This window comes from Thamnophis elegans, chromosome 5 (genome assembly GCF_009769535.1).
Source record: "Thamnophis elegans isolate rThaEle1 chromosome 5, rThaEle1.pri, whole genome shotgun sequence".
Classification (NCBI taxonomy): Eukaryota; Metazoa; Chordata; class Lepidosauria; order Squamata; family Colubridae; genus Thamnophis; species Thamnophis elegans.
In genome coordinates this window covers 26,959,882-26,980,572 of record NC_045545.1, presented here as the reverse complement: position 1 = coordinate 26,980,572, position 20,691 = coordinate 26,959,882, and the positions used below count along the sequence as shown (strand labels likewise).

At 37.5% G+C, this 20,691-nt stretch overlaps 1 protein-coding gene across 1 annotated transcript in view; it reads left to right on the top strand.

Moving 5' to 3' along the window:
- Positions 1-14,787, top strand: part of ALG6 (ALG6 alpha-1,3-glucosyltransferase) — a 34,806-nt gene extending 20,019 nt beyond the window's left edge. Inside the window, exons 5-15 of the mRNA XM_032218863.1 lie at positions 264-352; positions 6,479-6,561; positions 7,759-7,823; positions 8,123-8,308; positions 8,776-8,911; positions 10,505-10,590; positions 10,970-11,054; positions 12,500-12,570; positions 13,050-13,118; positions 13,251-13,449; positions 13,992-14,787. Of these exons, the coding sequence (XP_032074754.1) occupies positions 264-352; positions 6,479-6,561; positions 7,759-7,823; positions 8,123-8,308; positions 8,776-8,911; positions 10,505-10,590; positions 10,970-11,054; positions 12,500-12,570; positions 13,050-13,118; positions 13,251-13,449; positions 13,992-14,189 (1,267 nt within the window). The 3' untranslated portion in view covers positions 14,190-14,787. The remainder of the gene's footprint in view (positions 1-263; positions 353-6,478; positions 6,562-7,758; positions 7,824-8,122; positions 8,309-8,775; positions 8,912-10,504; positions 10,591-10,969; positions 11,055-12,499; positions 12,571-13,049; positions 13,119-13,250; positions 13,450-13,991) is intronic.
- Positions 14,788-20,691: the final 5,904 nt, after the last annotated feature.

The window sequence follows — 20,691 nt, the reverse complement described above, 5'->3', positions numbered from 1 at the left end:
TCAGAAACTGGTCTAAAACCAAAGAATTTTTGTAAGTTCATTTAAGGTAAAGAATATTAATCAGAATGGTCTCTGCTACCTTGTTTATACAGTTAAAAATCTGAGGAATATGTTTACAACATTCAAAAGAAAAACTATTATGTGTTTTTTAAATATTTGATGATTAAGTACCATTAAAAGAACAGTTATTACAAATTTAAATTATTTTTCATATCTTATAAATACACCTTAAGACAATTATCTTTTTTCGTATTTGTTTTTAGGGCAAAGTTTATAAATCCCAGTTGGATTACTCTACACACATCTCGTGGGTATGAGAGTCAGTCACACAAGTTATTTATGCGTGCATCAGGTAGGAATTCTATTTTTACAATGTAACTATACAAGGCATTTTATTTGATCCTGTATTGTGTATTTGGAGATGCTCCGTATAAGAGGAGTTCGCAGAGTTTGATACAAGTGATTATAATCTTTAATATGCTAATATTAGTACAGCTGTATACTAACAAAATATATAATGAAAGGGATTGTTTAAGGTAAGAACCTACATTACAGGATTCTGAATAACTTGCCAGATATAATGCTAACATTTTTTATTACACAAGATGAATATTCTTCTTCCTAGATTCAGTTTTAAAACCAATTGTACTGAGTGAGCAAAAGAGATTGGACTTTTCAATATTCTCCATATTGTGGAATTTCTCATAGTAACTATATGCTTGACTTTATTCAGTTTTGACTAATGAACAGGTATTTTTAATTGCTCCTTATGCAATATTTAAATGTCATTTAAATGTTGAATAATTAGCAATACATCTGGTTTTAACTTGTTTTCAGTTATTTAAATCATTTTAATATGTGGTTAGAAACAATTTTTTTTTAATATTTTTGAGATACACACACACACACATTGATATATAGTAGCCGTTACATTGTCTTATTTTGCATTATATAATCAAATCTGTTTTGTCTAATATGCTAGAAATATTTGAATACAAAAAGATCAATAAATAATGGCAGTAGAGTGACAGCTTGTCCTCTACTCCATATTATATAAAACTAAATTTTTATTAAGTTCATGTCAATAATTGTCTATAGATGTATACAAGATGAGTACAACGCTAAATGAAATAGAATCTTTGACTAATTCTAATTCCATATATACAGTATATATAAAATAGGTACTTTTTCTTCATCAAGTGTTTTCAGTTTTTATGGAAACACTAGACTAAACATTGAAAAACTAAACTAGCAGTGTTCAACCTTGGCAAACCTTCCAGAATTCCCCAGCTAGCCAGGCTGGAGTTGAAGCCACATGTCTTAAAGTTGCTAAGGTTGGATATCCCTCAACTAGATGTTATCCTCCACACTTCCTGAAAAGATACTGTCAGTGATTTGGTGATTTAAAGGATTGTAACAGCAAAGAAAGAACCAACAGACAGTTGTATTGCTTGTCCTGCTCTTCTTGCAGTAGCTGGAAGTGTTCATATTTGGACTAATTTGGGCCCAGCCTACATTTTTAGGGTGCTACTGAAATGGATGCTAATATGCACATAAAAGATTAAATGCTTCTTACTGTATAACAATATTTTCTTATTATGTAATAATAGCTTTTTCCAGCCATGTAAAAACTGCTAGTATTCTATATAGAATCATAACATTTAGTAGCGATTACTTTTACAATTAAATCAAAATGATTATTATTTTCATAGACACATTAATTGATATTAATATGGTGGTTAATAATGAAAGAAAAACAAACCTAGCAATGTCATGAGTTTTTTTATTAAGCATCATAAACAATTAATTAGTTTGTGTTATTCATCCTCCAGGAATGAATAGAGTTGTGCAAAAAAATAATAATCTTATGTTAGTTTCTTCTTATTGCTGATTAGCTTGGGCAGAATTAGACACTCCTCCGCCTCACCTCTTATGCTGGCCACAAACCTTTCCATCTGGTCTTTAGTAATTGACTGCATTTTAAAAATCACTAGAACCAAATTACCCTTGAAATAGTCTTTAATAATGCTCAAGTCAACACGCCGGATAAATCATTGATGTATAAACCAAACAAATGGATAGACATTTTTTAAACAATAGCCATTAAATGCATGTTATCAAGGTTACAGAATTCAATAATGTTAAATGTTAGCCATTATTTTTACCTATTTTAGAAAATTCTCCCTCTAGGCACTGTATATACTGCAAAAAAACCTTAATGTTTTGAGAAATCACTCGTCATAGCTTGGCATTGTAAAATATGTTTTTTTTAAAAAAAAAAAACTAAGTAACTTTATGTTTACAATAATTTTATAATTATGTAATAAATGAAATGTATATACTTAAGTGGCTGATATAGTGGCAATAATCAAATTATGAAAATCATGAAAATGAACCTCTGTCCCACATACCACTTGTACCTCCCCCTCCCTCCCTCCCTCCCTCCCCCTCTTTTAAAGTTAGAAACTAATCAACAGCTTCTGCTGATATTTTGTTTTGGTATCTTTTGCTATGAATTTTTGTTATTATATTTCCTATTTTTATAATCTACCCCAATCAGAGAAGGTTTGAGGTTTGAGGTTTTATTCAACTTGTATGCCGCCCTCTTCCCGAGGGACTCAGGGCGGCTAACAAAACCGGAAGGGAGGGGAACAATAAAAAAGGAAAGAAAACAAAGACAGACAACAATACAGAACCAATTTAAAAGGTCTCAACAAGCACACCAGTTCGAGTGGGGATGGAACTCAGCAGCCCCAGGCCTGCTGGAACAGCCAGGTCTTAACGGCTTTACGGAAAGCCTGAAGGGTGGTGAGGGTCCGAATCTCCACGGGGAGATCATTCCAGAGGGCCGGAGCAGCCACAGAGAAGTCCCTCCCCGGGTAGTTGACAGCCAGCATTGGCCGGTAGATGGAATTCGGAGGAGGCCTAATCTGTGGGATCTAATGGGCCTTTGGGAGGTAATTGGCAGGAGGCGGTCTCTCAAGTACCCAGGTCCAATATCATGTAGGGCTTCATAAGTGACGACTAGCACCTTGAAGTGTATCCGGAGACCAATAGGCAGCCAGTGCAGCTCGCGGAGGATAGGTGTAACGTGGGTGTACCAAGGCGCACCCACAATCGCTCGCGTGGCTGCATTCTGGACAAGCTCAAGTCTCCGAACATTCTTCAAGGGCTGCCCCATGTGGAGCGCATTGCAGTAGTCCAGTCTTGAGGTCACAAGGGCGTGAGTGACTGTTGTGAGGGCCTCCCGGTTCAGGTAGGGACGCAATTGGTGCACCAGGCGAACCTGGGCAAATGCCCCCCTGGTCACAGCCGACAAATGGTGATCTAAAGTCAGCTGTGGATCCAGGAGGACTCCCAAATTGCGAACCCTGTCTGAGGGGTGTATAATTTCACCCACCCAGCCTGAGAGTTGGAATACATGGCCAATTATTGGGAGGGAAAAGCACAAGCCACTCGGTCTTGTCAGGATTGAGAGCAAGTTTGTTTACCCCCATCCAGACCCTGACAGCCTCCAGGCACTGACACATCACATCAACCGCTACACTGAGTTGGTACGGGGCGGACAGATACAGCTATCTATCGTCCGCGTACTGGTGATATTTTATCCCGTGCCGCCGAATGAACTCACCCAACGGCTTCATGTAGATGTTAAACAGGAGGGGGGACAGGACCGAACCCTGCAGCACCCCGTACTTAAGGGGCCTAGGGGTCGACCTCTGCCCTCCAACCAACACCGACTGCGACCAGTCCGAGAGGTAGGAGGAGAACCACCGAAGAACGGTGCCTCCCACCCCCACCTCTCGCAACCGTCGCAGAAGGATACCATGGTCGATGGTATCGAAGGCCGCTGAGAGGTCAAGGAGCACTAGGACAGAGGCGTGGCCCCCGTCTTTGGCTCTGCAGAGATCATCGGTCAGTGCAACCAAAGCAGTTTCCATGCTGTAGCCAGGCCTGAATCCAGATTGAAAGGAGTCTAGATAATCGGTTTCATCCAAGGACCGCCAGAGCTGAGAGGCCACCACTTTCTCAACAACCTTCCCAACAAAGGGGAGGTTGGAGACTGGATGATAGTTATTTAAAATGGCTGGATCCAAAGACGGCCTTTTCAGGAGGGGTCTCACCACCGCCGCCTTTAGGGGGGGAGGAAAGAACCCCTCCCGGAGGGAGGCGGTAACTATCGCCTGGATCCAGCTCCGTGTCACCTCCCTGCTGTTTGCAACCAGCCAGGAGGGGCACGGGTCCAGTACACACCTGGAGGCACTCACTGCTCCGATGGCCTTGTCCACTTCCTCAGGAGTAACAGACTGAAAGTCAATCCAAAGATGCCATTCAAGACCTTCCCCCAGTACCTCGGCTGGCTCTGCTTAATTGGAGTCCAGGTTTGTCCGAAGCTGAGCAACTTTATCCGTGAGAAATTGGACAAACTCCTCAGCTCTGCCTTGTAAAGGATTGCCCGCATCCCTCCCTTTCAGGAGGGAGCGGGTTATCCTGAACAAGGCGGCTGGGCGCGACTCAGCGGATGCAATCAGAGCGGCAATGTATGTATTTTTTGAAGTCCGAATTGCCAGAAGGTAGGCTCTGATGCAGGCTTTTAACAGTGCTCTGTCTGACTCGGACTTACTGGACCTCCAGCGGCGCTCCAGGCGTCTCTTTTGGCGCTTCATCTCCCCGAGTTCCTCAGTGAACCAAGGAGCCCTCCTGGATCCGCTGCCTCGGATAGGCCGTAAAGGCACAATCCGGTTAAGAGCCTCTGCCGCCGCCGAGTTCCAAGCAGCGACCAAGGCCTCAGCCGCACTGCGGACGAGAGTATCAGGTATAACACCAAGCGCCATCTGAAAGCCCACTGGGTCCATAAGGCGCCTGGGGTGGAACCACCTAATCAGTTCCTCCTCCCTACAGTGGGGGATTGGCCTCCGAAAGTCAAGCCTCAGTAGGCAGTGGTCTGACCATGACAGGGGCAAGATCTCAATACCCCTCAAACCAAGATCACAACTCCACTGCTCCGAGAGAAATGCGAGGTCAAGCGTGTGCCCTGCTGAACTCTGGATAGATTCCAACAGAATAAATATAGAACAGTAAATGAATTCTAAACACCTCCTTCGAAATAGATGTTTCTGGCAATAAAAAAGGTCCAGATTTTGATAGTCTCCAGATACTTTGCTAGCCTCCAACTTCCCAACTCTTGCAGGCAGCCCAACAGAATACAATGATAGATAGTATCAAACACCAATAAAAGATTTAAAGGACCAAGAACAGCACACTTCCCTCTTTGAGATACCAATAAGACATGCTCACTTCATTGAATGTATTCTCAAAAGCATCTCAGATAACAGTACAGGATCCAGATTTGCTCACTGTATTGGGTTCTGTCCAACTGGTATCTAGCCCATATGAGCAATGTTATCTGCCCAGAAAACCACAAAACCATGCACTGAGCCTCTAGATATCTTAATCTACACATATTTCCCTAAAAACCTCTGATGGCTTTGATTGAGGCTGCTGGGAGAAAAATCGGTGAATGCAGATAAATCATGGTGTTTCTCTTTCTGCTGATGTGCAGCTTAAAAATAAACATTTGTCAGTACCTGTTCTGATGCATTTCTAGTTTTTCTGTGGCCCCTGCTTGTAGATGTTCTTTTAGTCATTTCATTTCCCTTAATTCTTCATTAAACCAAGCAGCTACCCAGGATCATTAATTGGTGAGGAACCTTACAGGAACAATCCCATCAAGCACTCTAGTGGTGTCCATGCTTCAGAGGCCCACCAGACACATGATGGTGTTTTTGTTATTTTTCCTAGCATGTTAAGTATTAATAGTGCCTGTAACTAGGAACTCTTTCTCTATGATTGTAAGCACATAAGCTCACATACAAGCAGACACATACAGAAATAGCCATGTTTGCACATATTATAGTCATTTAAGTGTGTATGAAATATGGGGAGAAAAAGTGGATAAGCCTTCCTCATTTTGGCCATGGTGGTTTAACCTTGATTAGATCATTTCAATGGAATGTTTATTAGGGTTTTTTTTCAGTAAAGAAGAAGCAAAGTGGCAACCTTCTAGCTGTGGAGGGTGCCCATTTGATCAGGTTGCATTCCTGAGCCATAACATGCAGGGGAAAAATATGAAGGGAAATTCCATAAATGATTCATAAGGATAATGATAGAGTGTGGCGCAGTGGTTAGAGTGCAGTACTCCAGGCTACTTCAACTGACTGCTAGCTGCAGTTCAGCAGTTCAAATCTCACTGGCTCAAGGTTGACTCAGCCTTCCATCCTTCAGAGGTGGGTAAAATGAGGACCCAGATTGTTGGGGACCATATGCTGATTTTGTAAACCGCTTAAAGAGAGCTGTAAAAGCACTATGAAGCGGTATATAAATCTAAGTGCTATTGCTATAACAATTAAGGCAAAGCAGAATTAGAGTTATCAGAAATGTTGGTTTGACTGCTGTATATAATTTTTCTGTCTTGCAGTTCTTGTTGCTGATATGCTAGTTTATATTCCTGCAGTAATCTTATACTGCTGTTATTTAAAAGAGACATCAATAAAAAAGAAGGTTAGTATATTTTTCTTTGCAAAATAATGTTGTTTCTGTATGAAAAAAGTAAGAAATGTAGTGAATAATCAGATAAACAATATTAGTCCAATTATGATTAAAACATTAATTTAACAGTTTTCATTACAGTGTTTTACAAGAAACAAATATATGTCAATCTATTTATGTAAAATAAACATAGCATAATTATAAAATAAGATTAACACACAACCAGTTTGGTCTAGTGGTTAAAGTATCAACCTAGGAAGTGGGAGATGGTGAATTCTAGTCCCACTTTAGCGATTAAAACAGGTTAGATGACTTTGAGCCAGTCACTCTTTTCAGATCAACCGACCTCACAAGGTTGTTGTTGTGTGGAAAATAGGGGGACGATATAATATTTCTGGCACTAGAAGTTTTATATGGGATAGTAGTCCAAAAATATCATGTTTTAACTAGCTAACAGGGTTAGTTAGTTAGTTAGTTAGTTAGTTAGTTAGTTAGTTTATTAGACTTGTATGCCGTCCTATTCCCAGGGGGACTCAGGGGTCAAGTCCAAAAATGGCAGTGGTAAGCCTACAGACAACCTTATCTACTTCTTTGTGAATCACTGGCTCAAAAATCTCCCAGCTACCACTACAAGGCACTACCTTTGTCATCTGTATCCATGTGGCATCCAATTCAGAGCAGCTGTGAATGATTTCATACATAAAATCATCAGAGAGACATGTTATTCTTGTCTAGTGGGTGTTTCTATCAGATAACTTGTAATTCCTTGGGCCAAGCAAATGTCAGATCTTATTGTAATAAAATGTCTGTGTGTCATGATCATTTTATGTTTCTGAGTCACAAGGGTACCCTCAGCCATGGAAGCTCACTGGCTGACTTTGGAACCACCACACTCTCTTGTTCCAACCTTCCTTACACAATAGTTGTGGGGGGAAATGGGAGGCAGTAGTGCCTTCAGTTTGTGAACAAAGGTTGGAATATAAATTTAATAAACATTAAACATGTGAAGTAATTGAGTTATACTTTTGAAAAACAGTAAAAAAACAAAATACTACCCATTGCAATAGATTTAACACTACTTTATTTGCATCTTTTTAGATGGAGGAAGTTCAATGGGTTGACAGTTCCAGTACAATCTTTCTAAAGAAAATTAATATTCACATTTTACCTGTATGATTGATTTTTGTTGTTGTTGTTTGTTGTTCTCAGATTTCTAGTGCTCTCTGCACATTGCTTTATCCCGGTCTCATTCTGATTGACTATGGACATTTTCAGTATCTTTTTTTTTTGCAATGCATGGATATTGTGGAATAAATCTGTTGCTGTGTGGGTAAGAAAAGGGGAGGGAGGAGGGAAGTCAAAGCAACATGTGGCACAACCTGGGGGAAAGCTATATTTTTCTGCCCCATTTTATTATTTTAAGACATGAAGATTCTTTTTATGCCATCTCGGAATGATGCTGTGGCATCAAGTAGGTTTTGGTGGCAGTGGACGACCAACAGAATCCTGTTACAGTTGCATATTCTTCATTAGCAAGCTCTTTACAGATTGTTGTCCTTAACAGAACAAACATATATAATTCTGTGAGTCTTGGTCTTGCTTTGTGGGGAGTGCTGTTTCTCTCTTATGACTTGGATCTTTTGGGCTCTGTAGCATTTTGTTTTGCTATAAACTACAAACAAATGGAGCTCTACCATGCTTTGCCCTTCTTCTGCTACCTGCTGGGAAAGTGCTTCAAGAAAGGCCTGTTGGGCAAAGGGTGAGTATCTTTACAAGCTGACATCCAAAAAAAAATGGTCCTGGAATGCACTTAGGCTGTTTTGCCTTGGGAATTTGTGCATGTCATTCATTTCTTGATTAGCTTTTGCAGTAGGGATTCATGTCATTATCATCCCTCAGAGAAGCATGTTTCTCCTAAGTCATTAAATAACATACTAAATAGTTTAAAGAGTGTCTATAGTGTATCAAAATACACACAACTATCTTTTCTCTTCAACACCTGTCATTAGTTAAGCACAGGTCACAAATGTACACCCATATTTAGAAGATAAGAGTTTAGAATGTTTTTCTTCTTCCTGGGGGTGGCTGGGAGAGCATATTTAACAGTTTTCTTAACTTTTCTAACAGGTTTCCTGCTTGGAAAAGTAAACTTTAAGTTTGAAAGTACTGTACATAAAAATCATCTTTCTTTGAGGCTTGATTCCCCCCCCTTTTTTTTTCTTACAGGTTATGGCTGTTGATGAAACTGTCTTTTATTGTCATTCTTTCTTTTGCAATCTGCTGGCTCCCATTTTGTACAGACATTGAACAAATTTTGCAAGTACTCAGAAGGCTCTTTCCTGTAGATCGAGGTTTGTTTGAGGTATGCCTCATGTTCCCCCTCCCAAGCTTCTTGTAAATGTTTTATATTTTTAGCTCCCTTGAGAAACCTTCACTTTGACCCTTAGGGATTTCATGTGGAAGATACACCAGAAGGCTAGTAATATGATCTGGCTTCTCTGACTGTCATTTCTTGCCAGTTATTTAATCCAGCATTTAACCCCTAGCTCAGCTGGCATCTTCTAGGATATTATACAAATAGAATTAATCCCATCGTCAGATCTATAGTTCAGGCATACATTTTTCAAATATATTCCACAATAATAAACAATGTCTTTGCACAATCTAGAGGTTTTAAGAAATAATTCAATATGAAAAAAATGAATTCAATGTTTCTTTTTTTAAAAAAATCTTCCAAAATAGAGATTGGATTGATGCTCAAATTTGTATGGTTTAAATTTATCCTGGTGGAAAATTTACAGTTTGCTTGGCTAAGGTGAAGCCTTAAGATGTTGACCATAAACGGGATGGTTTTATTGATGGTATTACTTTATTAATTTGTTTGCACCAGACAGAGAAATAGTGATACACTTTGCAGCAGACTCGCATCTGAAAATCATTACGTACAGCAGTGGTGATGGCACATCGTAAGAAACACTTAGGATCTTATTCCCCAGTCATAAACTGACTGAAATGTTACATGATGAAATAGAAATAGAAATGTGACATGAAGAATAGAAATTCATAAGTCAAAGGACTGTCAAGCAGTTTGTTTTTCTGACTGTTAATCTCACTTCATGCTTTAAAAACGAAAGAACATATTGTAGATTTTAATGAAATGGGTCTGTATGATTTAAAAACTTCACACAGTTTATTCAGTGTTAAGATTTTTAGAGCTGGCACAGGAGTGGCTGATTGGGATATTAATCTGGGTAAACTAAGAAACTGTCTACTAAGCAATGCACAGTAAGGTTATCCTGGGGTGCCTATGACAGGTTCCTTGAATTGATTCCCATTTACAGACATGTCTTCAGTGCTGATAATTGTAAGACTTCACTGGCTATTAAGCTGGCACCTTTTATGTTGGTGGTGCTGCGAGGCACTTGTCACCTTCAGCAAATTTGCAGTGTGTGTTCTGTATTCTTGTAAGAGAACAAGGAGATTGTTCAGTTGTTTGTAGTAGCTTTCTTGCTGTTATGTCTACACAGCTGTGATTCAAGCAGCTGTTTAGGGATGAGTTTCATGAGTATGCTAGCTGTTTGGTTACAAATTTAATTTGGAAAGTGATCCTAGCACAACTGCTAATGTCTTTAGACTTCGTGATTTATTAGGGGTTAACTCTGTCATTGCTGGCAGCTAGCAAGTGGTGCTAAATATGTACTAGTAAGAATGAGGCAGAATGTAATGTGGCTTCAAATTTGAAAAAAATGTTTCATGCTGCTTTTTAAAATATGGATATTACATAGTTATAGGTAGTTTTGTAGCATTGACGGTCTGTGGTCTTCTCAAAAATCTATGATTTTATGAGAAGGCTACACAGATACATTTAATTTCAAGTTGATTATTTCTGCCATTCCATGTATATAAAATTATGTTTTACATTCAAAATAATGCAATACATTAAATATATTTTCAGGATAAAGTAGCCAATATTTGGTGCACTGTAAGCATTCTTTTCAAAATAAAGACAATCCTGACAAAAGATACACAACTTAAATTAAGGTATGTAAATATCAAACTCCCCAAGCAACTTCCTTTTATGGTTTTAGCAAAAGATGCATATAAAAGAACTAATTTAGAATTATTTAGATTTAGAATTATTCATGGTATATAGAACTATATAAAATGGCCTTAATAAAAATATTATTTCAACATTTTGTGGAGCTGTTCTCTGCTTGTTGGTTTATCTTTTGTGATTGAGTCGGACTCAGCTGAATCAATAACATCATCATTATTATGAAAGGAATCTTATTTCTCTTCAGTAACTATAAAAACTGAGCAATACCAAAGTATTCCTAAACAATTCTCAACTGATTCTTGATTCAGAATTAATCTGGTTATTGAAATCAATGGTTTTAATATGATATTACTTTATTTTTAGTTTTGCTTTAACATTCCTGACTGTACTTCCCAGTTGCATAAAACTGACTCTGCAACCTTCGCTCAGAGGATTTAAATATGGCTTGGTAAGGGTATAATAACACATATTTAAACATAAGAATTCATAGCTTTGTAATATGTAATAATCTCTTTTCTTTATCTCTGTTATAGTTGATAGGGATGTAGAAAGGGGAAAAGAACAATTCCAATCAGTGATTCCCTATAAACAATCAGTTGGGCTAAATGCTGCTGACTTCTTCATTCTTAACTCCCCCTTTCCTGCTTCATTTGATCATGGAATCTAGCTTGGAGACCAGAGATCAGAGAATCTCAAGAACTCCACAGTTTAACCCTGTGAACCACATATATTCTCTTCTGTTGGAATTAGCTTTTTTCCTATCAATTCTTTAAGAATCTTCAACTATGGTCTCTAATCTGTCATCAACTGCATGCACAAAAAGTTAAGAGATATTTTACTCCATTGACATCATTATAATAGTCTGTTTATAATGTCCAAGGAGTTATTTGGCAATAAAATAATCAATGTTAACCTCATTCACAACATCTCATTGAACAGTAAACATGGCTAAAGAACAGTAAACATGATTTAAGCGATGTGAATGGGAAACTTGCCACAGCGAACTTGTCATGGCCAGCTTGCTGCAGCCAACTCTTCATGGACAACTCACTGCAGGACATCTCGCCATGGAACAACTCGCCGTGGGACAATTTAACTGTTCTATTTAATTATTTAAAATAAATAAAAAATATTTTAATTTTTGCCATTCACATTTCATTCTGTCCCTCCTCTTGCATCCTTTCTTCAATGATTCTATTCCACCATTTCTTTGGTATTAGTGTAACTCTTGTCCAGCAGTGAGGTGTCCTGTAGCAAGATGGCCATAGCGAATTGTCCTGCAGCAAGTTAGCTGTGGTGAGTTAGCCATAGTGAGTTGGCCGTGACAAGTTGCCCGTGGGCAAATTGTCATTGATCCTAAATGATAGGCTCTTGCACTGTTAATGGTCTTTGACAATGGACTTCTACCTGCAATATTTGTTCAGAACACTGAAAAACCTAAAGGTGTAATAAAAACTGATAATAATTTTTTTCAGCCCAATTTAGCACTTCAGATCAGAGAGGGAAAGTAGAGCTCTACCATACCAGAAACCTATTTTAAATCCATCTCAATTTGTATAGATCATTTAAGTTTTACATCAATGATTTGTCAGTTATGTTGATTTGTTTAGATGCCCTGGTGAGTCACTTACCTAGTTGATGGTTCGTGCTTTCATCAACAACTAATCAGCTAATAATCTAGGTACACATGCTACTAATTTAAAGCTTTTTATCATATTGCGAGCCTTGGTCAAGTAGCCATATTTTATGGTATAAATAAAAAGCTTTTGGTAATAAAAGTGTGAAACTGATTAGCCATGACTAATAGCACAAAAATGATCTACATAGTTCTGTCAATATAAGTAAAAGCAGATCTTGTCTAGCATTTAACATTCTACATTTTCTTCTTCAAAGGTTTGCTGTTCATTGTCTTTCTTCCTCTTCTCATTCCAAGTGCATGAAAAATCTGTTCTTCTTGTTTCAGCGTAAGTAGTATTTTATATTTTAAAATACTTTAATTATTATATAAAACCACTTCACACTGGTATCTGGAAATATGTGTGAGGAAAACTATAGTGCTGACAAAATGTTTTAGAATAAGATTCAAGCTCCCACACCAATACATTTACAAAACTTGTGAGTTGTGTGTCCATGAATTTCTGCTCTCCCAATGTAATAGAATCCAGAAAGTGAAATCATGGACTTTTCTTAGGTCCCAGAATACTGAGTATGCATTGAAGCTGAAGCTGATCAGCAATGACCATGCAGGCAGATTCTTTTATTGCAGAGGTATCAAGGACATGAAGTATTGCTTATTCCTATAGAAAGATCCATTATTTAAAGCATTAATCCATTTATTTTGTTGTCCTAATATGCTTTTATGATTATCAGGGAAGCAGCAGCTGAAAAGTTATTAGGTTTCTTAAACAATGCTTTTGAGCTTATATTTTTGTTTTCCTCTTAGACCAGTCTGTTTAGTAATACATGAAATTCCTTTTATATCTACATGGTTTCTTCTAGTTTCAACTTTCAGGTGAGTTTGAATGTTATTTCTAAACAATTCTTCATACTTTGGGAAGACATTTTAAGATTTATTTTACATGGTAATTTTTTTGGCTTGTATAACCTTGCTAGAATTCACAGTAATTCATGTTTCCCTTTACAGCATGCTTCCTCTTCTATTAAAGGATGGCCTTCTTTTGTCTTACATTGTCACAATGTTGGCTTTCCTCCTGGTGTGTACAACTTCTTTTTCAATATTTGAAAAAACAGCTGAGGAAGATCTGCAGTTAAAAAAACTTTCCAGTTATCTAAGGAAATACGTTACTTGGCTTAAGACACTTTCAAAAGTTATGAAGAGTTTAGTAAGTAACTTACAAAAATATATTATGTGCACTAATTTTACTAAGAGCATATTCATGCTTTGCATGTTTTTCTTACCAAAGCACAAATCATTATATTAAGTTGCCAAACTTCCTCAGTTAAACTATTGAATTACATTATTCAGTAATGCTGTTATCAAACAATTGCTAGAATATTTCAGCATTACTTATAAGTAGCATCTAACATCTTATAATTATAATCCTTCAAGTTGACTAATAAAATAAATTCTTTCATCCCTGTGCCCATCTTAGTAATGCAGTGAGCACTTTATATATGTTAATAATAATAGAATTATTTTTCTACCTGAAAAATGTGTGTATTTAATGGTATTTTATTAGCATTAATCCTGGCAACTGGTAAATATGATGATATGCTGCGGAGGCATTGAATTCATTGAAATGTTTATTTATTAAATTTATATGCCACCCAATTTCCTATGTAAGGGTGATAAAACAACACCCAGTGAAACCACTTATAGGGCAAAATTGTAGTAACCATCATGCCTTTTCTCTTCAACATTCAGTTTTTCATCTCAGTAACTCTGATGAGCATCCTGACTTTAATGAGTGCCACAGTGGAACCTCCAAAGCATCTACCAGATTTATTTCCAGTAGCTGTGTCTGTTGTATCCTGCTTACACTTTCTCTTTTTCTTGCTGTATTTTAATATCATTGCAATGTGGGAATCAAAAGATGGTCGAAACCAGAAAAAAATAAATTAATTTCAAGTGCCAACTTGGAAAATTAATACCTCTTACTTGGAACATACCATTTATGTTTCTATGGAGCTTGCCTTAAAGCATTCTATAATGAAAGGCAATTCTTTTTGTCATTTCATGTATTTTCTAAGAAAAGCCAGATGAAAATATTTACATGTTAATATGTGCTGTTCACAAGAGACTTGTGCTTACTCCTCTTTTCAGTGCAGTAAAAAAAGAACCCTTGACATTTGATAGTAAGTACAAAATAAATCCAGAAAATAAGAAGCATCTCAACAATCTGTGCAAGTTTATTTTAAACAGATATAATACCCCAATAATTTAATAATGTTATGATTGGTTTAATGTACTTCCCAAAATAAAACATGTTGACGTTACTGATTGTATGTGACAGCAATTACTCATGTCTATTGCTACTAAGTGCTATCTCTTACAGTGTATTTGATTACATATAATAAATTGCCTTATACTAAATTTCCCATATCCTCTCTATTATAAGCTTAAAATCATCAAGGTCAAGTGTCAAGTGATTCAGTATCATCGTTCATCCTTTCCTGACAGTCTTATTTCAGTATTAACCTCAATAATATCTGAAGGCCATAACAGGAATTACAATGTATAAAAGGTTCCCCTCACACATATATGCTAGTCATTCCCGACTCGGGTTGATGGTACTCATCTCCGTTTCAAAGCCGAAGAGCCAGCGCTGTCCGAAGACATCTCCGTGGTCACGTGGCCAGCATGACTTAAATGCTGAAGGCACACAGAACACCGTTATCTTCCCACCAAAGGTGGTTCCTATTTTTTCGACTTACATTTTACATGCTTTTGAACTGCTATGTTGGCAAAAGCTGGGATAAGTTATCAGGAGCTCACTCCATTATGTGATGCTAGGGATTTGAACCACCAAATTGCTGACCTTTCTGATCGACAAGCTCAGCGTCTTAGCCACTGAGCCACTACAATGTATAGCTGTGGTTAATACTTTCCATGTATATCAATATATAAACCTTATAGTATTTGGAGATTTTCCCACATAAATATATGAGTCATTGTGGTCATTAGGGTTCAGATAATTGATTTAGGAATTTTCTAGTCTTTTCATAGGCATGGAAGCTGGTTGCGTAATTTTGGGCCAGCTATGCTTTCTCTTCTGACTGGAAAATTGAAAAACAATCTATCAATGTGCTGAACTAAGAGGCCTTCATCCTTCAGTAGACTGAGAGAAAGAGAACCTCAGTGCAGCACTAAAACTAGAATGCTTAATTAACAGATCACTCAGAAAAGTTCAAATTATGTTGCAAAATCAGGTTGTTTTGCATATTGTCTTGCAAGACTCTTGCTTTTTCATATGACAATTGAAGGCAGTTTTATAATACAAGGTCCTAACAAAAAATATGGTTTGATTAGTCAGATTTCCATTCTGACCAATGGAATATTTAAAAGTTTTGCATTTCTATTATATATGAATATCCTCAATAGAGATGCAACTAAGTACAGTAAATCTTTCTTACTCTAAGATCCACTTTGACTTTGGATATCATTCTCTATTTCTCTTTCCCTTTTCCTCAAGATACAGAGTTAGTATGTATGTACGCATGCTTGCTTGCTTGCTAGCTAATTAGCAAGCTTGTTTGTTAGATTGATCTAGGCTTTCAATGATTCTGGGATGAACGTAAACTTCTAAGCTCTGAAGAAATGGATATGGTATCTACCATATGTAGTCTGAATCCCTAGCATTAATGGTAAGTAAAAGTTACTAGATAACTGATTTGGGGCTGGGTTGAGTCACTGAAACAGCATTGCCAAAAAGGCATTAAGAGTTGTTAACCTAATCTTGCGAAGCTTCTTCTCCGGTAATATTGTACTGCAAACCAGAGCATAAAAAAGCTTTGGTAGACCAATCCTCGAATATAGCTCGTCTGTCTGGAATCCGCACAGTATATTGGATATTAACACAATTGAGCGAGTCCAGAGGTATTTCACTCCACTCCTCTACTTGCAACAGAATACCTTATGCCACCAAGCTTGAAAAGTATCTGCTACAACGTCCTGTCAACGACTACTTCAGCTTCAACCGCAATAATACATGAGCACACAATAAATACAAACTCAAGGTAAACCGCACCAAACTCGATTGCAGAAAATACGACTTCAGCAACAGAGTGGTCAATGCCTGGAATCCACTACCTGACACTGTTGTTACATTCTCAAACTTCCATAACTTTAAGCTTAAACTGTCTACTGTTGACCTCACCCCATTCCTGAGAGATCAGTAGGGGCATTCATAATGCACCAGCATGCCTAACGTCCCTGCCCTAATGTCCCCATTTATTTGTACCCATTCCCTGTGTTCTTATTCATGTTTATTCTTATTCCTCTTGTACATGAGTGACAAACTAGATAAATAAAATAAACAGTAATGGTAAATGAATATTTGCATTGGTTCTTTTCTTTCCTAAAGGATTAGTTTCATTCCTTTCCTTTGGTAGGAAAGAGATTGTTATGTATGTGGGCAAGTCTTTTCATGTAATACTGATTTTTACTGATCTGTCATAACCATTCTCAGGCTGCAAGGGCATTTCAAGCATTATTCCACATATCAGATTTAAATTTAAACATTTATATTGGATAAAGTTTTTTAAAATAGACACAATAGGTCTACTTTCCATAGATTTCTCTAGGTTCAGCTACCTACTAAAAATACATGTATGGAAAAATGATATTCCATTTTAACCTTATTAAAGCAAATCAATTAAATAATGCCATTGAATATGATATCCTTCTGTTGCTCACAAATTAGATGTAATTTGAGGGATCTGTCATAACTTTGAACAGTTGCAAAGTGATCAATCATAAGTCAAGGGCTACCTGTACTGGTCTCATGTTTTTATTACCCTATGCTATCTTTTTCCTACGCAGTAATCAGAGGTCAAGAGGAAGTGCTCATTAGCATAGAAACAGCTTAGCATTATATGCATTATTTCTCCTTTCTCCTTCTGATGGCTTTCAGTAGAGGGAGAGTTATGATAACTCCTTTCATAGAAATCTAAAAGGGTTGTTTACTTCCACAGCTATTATTGAAAAGGGGGAAGGGCCTAAAACCGGTAACTATGAAGTTTTAGTAGTTGACATCCTTTGGAAATCCTATAGAGAAGCAAATTCTACTAAAATCAGCAAAACAAATGTAATTAAGTAATTTAGAACTAGCTATGTTGTGTACTATTGTGTTATAACTTAGTGTAAAACATTAAGCTCTTTGGAATCTTGTTGATATCCATGATTAGCAATTTAGCTTTTATGAATAATTCCCTTGTCCTACTTTTAAAATTATGATCAATCCTGTCCAGTGTATGTGTGTTTTCATACAACATACTTACATTTTAGTGGGGGGAAACTACCTTTTAACACTGAAATGTCAAAATGAAAATAATTGGTAAATGAAAAATCATCAAATAAAAGTTTTACTGTATTAAAATCAAACTTTATTATAATTTATGAGATTTATGTCTTGCTTTTCCACAGGAAGACAAATTCCCATACAGAGCATCCCTCCCATTTCCCCCCATAACCATCTTGTGAAAGTGGTTGAGCCGGGTGTGATTGGATCAAGGTTATTCAGTGACCTTGAACTGGGTCTCTCCAAAACCAGAATCACTACACTAGTCTAAGTCATACATTTTAAAACCAGATGGTGACTTTTCCCAACCATGCCAATATGGTACATAATAGTTCTATACAAACAGAAGCACTTTCTACTACTTTTTAAAATGCTGTTTCTATAGTGCCTTCTCATGAGCAGCTTTTCAAAAGGCATAAACAGCTAAACATGAAAAACAAGAAAAAGTGCTATAAGATATAATGGTTTATCTATATAATATGAGCCAGCAGTGGGCAGCGGCAGCTAAAAAAGCCAGTGCAATCCTAAATTTCATTAACAGGTATACAATCAAGATCAAGTGAGGTACTAATATCACTCTATAAAGCCCTAGTAAGACCACACCTAGAGTACTGCATCCAGGTTTGGTCACCACACTATAAAAATATGTTGAGATTAGAAAAAATTCAGAGAAGAGCAACGAGGATGATTAGGGGACTGGAGACTAAAACATATGAAGAATGGTTACAGGAACTGGGCATGCCTAGTCTAGTGAAGAGAAGGACCAGGGGAGACATGACAGCAGTGTTCCAATATTTGAGGGACTGCCACAGAAAGGAGGAGGGTCAAGCTATTTCCCAAAGCACCTGAGGGCCAGACAAGGAATAATGGATGGAAACTGACCCAAGGAGAGATTCAACCTAGAAATAAGGAGGAACCTTCTGACAGTGAGAACAATCAACCAATGGAACAGCTTGCCCTCAGAAATTATGGGAGCTTCATCACTTGAGACTTTTAAGAAGAGACTGGACTGCCATTTGTCAGAAATGATGTAGGGTCTCCTGCTTGAGCAGGGGGTTCAGTGGTAGAGTCCGGATCCCGTTGCAACCGGTATGCTGCAACGGGACCGGGCGTCCACACGTGCACGTACTCACCACCCTGACACTCTAGCTGCTCGGCAGAGCATCGCGCAGGCACCATATGCTCCGTACACATGCGCAAATGCCCCGGGCGGCTCAAATAGAGGTAAGGAGAGCGGGCGGGTGGGCCTTCCGGAGCACATACCAGAACGGTACTTGGTGCTCCCAGTAGGCACCGGTACACCCGTACCTAGGCGTACCGGTCGTAACCCATCCACGGGTGTATGTGTGTGTGTGTTGGCCTAGATAACCTATAAGGTTCTCTTCCAACTCTGTTAATCTGTTATCTACAAATAGGAAATGAAAATTTAAAGCTCCAGTCATCTCAAGGCCTGTTCTGTGATTGATAGACAGCTACTGATTGTGTTGGTATCAAACTTGTATAGAAAAATAATGTAGTCTTGCTTTTCCTAGTGAATATATAGGCTACTTAACTCTTATGGAGGCCCATTCAATAGTAAAGCATTCATGCTCCTGAATTTTAGCTTCCAGTGTTAGACTGCTATAGGCCCTCTGTTGCTGTGTATTTAGACAACTTAACCCTGAGACGAGCCTTTTCTAAAGCTTGTTGTAATATTTTGATTTCATTAAGCTCCTTATCCTTGGAGACTTTGCCCCAATGGTTCTAGGAAGACAGATACATGTATTCCTAATATGGTATCCTGAGATGTGTTTTTTCCTTCCTAATTATTTCTAAATTTAAGAGTCATACAGATAAATATTACGTTTTTTTTTTAAATAAAGAGATGAGAATTCTTAATTCACATTCTAGGTTCTCAAATACTTTTACTGAATCATACAAGAACATAAAACATTCAATTTACAAGTGTTGCTCTTTTGTTTTATGATAATTTCTTGGTAATGAGTTTTCTAAAGCAATCTATTTTCTTTCTCTTTTTGTAAGGGAAAGAAATAATAAATAATAAAGACTGTGCTAATTAAAGAAAATTAGAAAGTAAATTTCAATTCCTACTCTTTGCTATTCCTAAACTAAGTTATTAGTAATTTAGAAAAGTATATGTTTTCATAAAGCAAACAAAACATTTCATTACTTCCATTCAAAATCATCTGTCTTAAAAATGTTCCTCTAATATGCAAACTGAAATGTTAAATCATTTATGGGTCCCAAAGCATATAAAGGTAGTCCTCACCAACAGTAATTTGGACAGGAATCAAAAATAATCAGTGGAACAGCTTGCCTTTAGAAGTTGTGGGTGCTCCATCACTGGAGGTTTTTAAGAAGAGAGTGGACAACCATTTATCTGAAATGATATAGGGTCTACTGCTTGAGCAGGGGTTGGATGAGAAGACATCCAAAGTCCCTTCCAACTCTGCTATTTTGATATTCAGTCATAAGATGTGTGGTGTCATGACTGCACTTACAGCATTAATTCCAGCAGTCCCAAGTTGTTGTCATTTAGATGAACCCCAGGTGGTCATGTCCCACAGTTATGTGACCACCATTTGTAACTACTTGATGGCTTCCCTACTGACTTTGTTAGACACTGGTAGAAAAAGTCACAGTTGTTGATCCATGACTATGGGATGCTGCAACATAAATGTGAGCCAGTTACAAAGTGCCTGAATCATATCACATAAGTGCATGATCACATGATCATACTGGGATGGTTGTAAATTTGAGGACTGGCCATAAGGCTATCGTGAGGATACTGCAATGGTCACAATTACAAGGATCCAAGGGTAAGTACATACCCCTTATTCTGTGCCATAATTTCAAATGGTCACTGAACAAGTGGACATTAAGCAAGGATTACCTTATATTACAACTAGCTTAATTTTTATGCTTGCAAATGCTATTTCACAAAAATATTTAACCTTTTAAGGATTGAACTTTAATGCATTTAGTCGTTTAAGTTCCAATAACATAAAACATACACCGGTGTTGGATGGTTTCCACTAACAATAAAAAAACCTGAACTTCACTGGGAAACCAACGTTGCTAAAACAGTAATTGCATCTACAATGC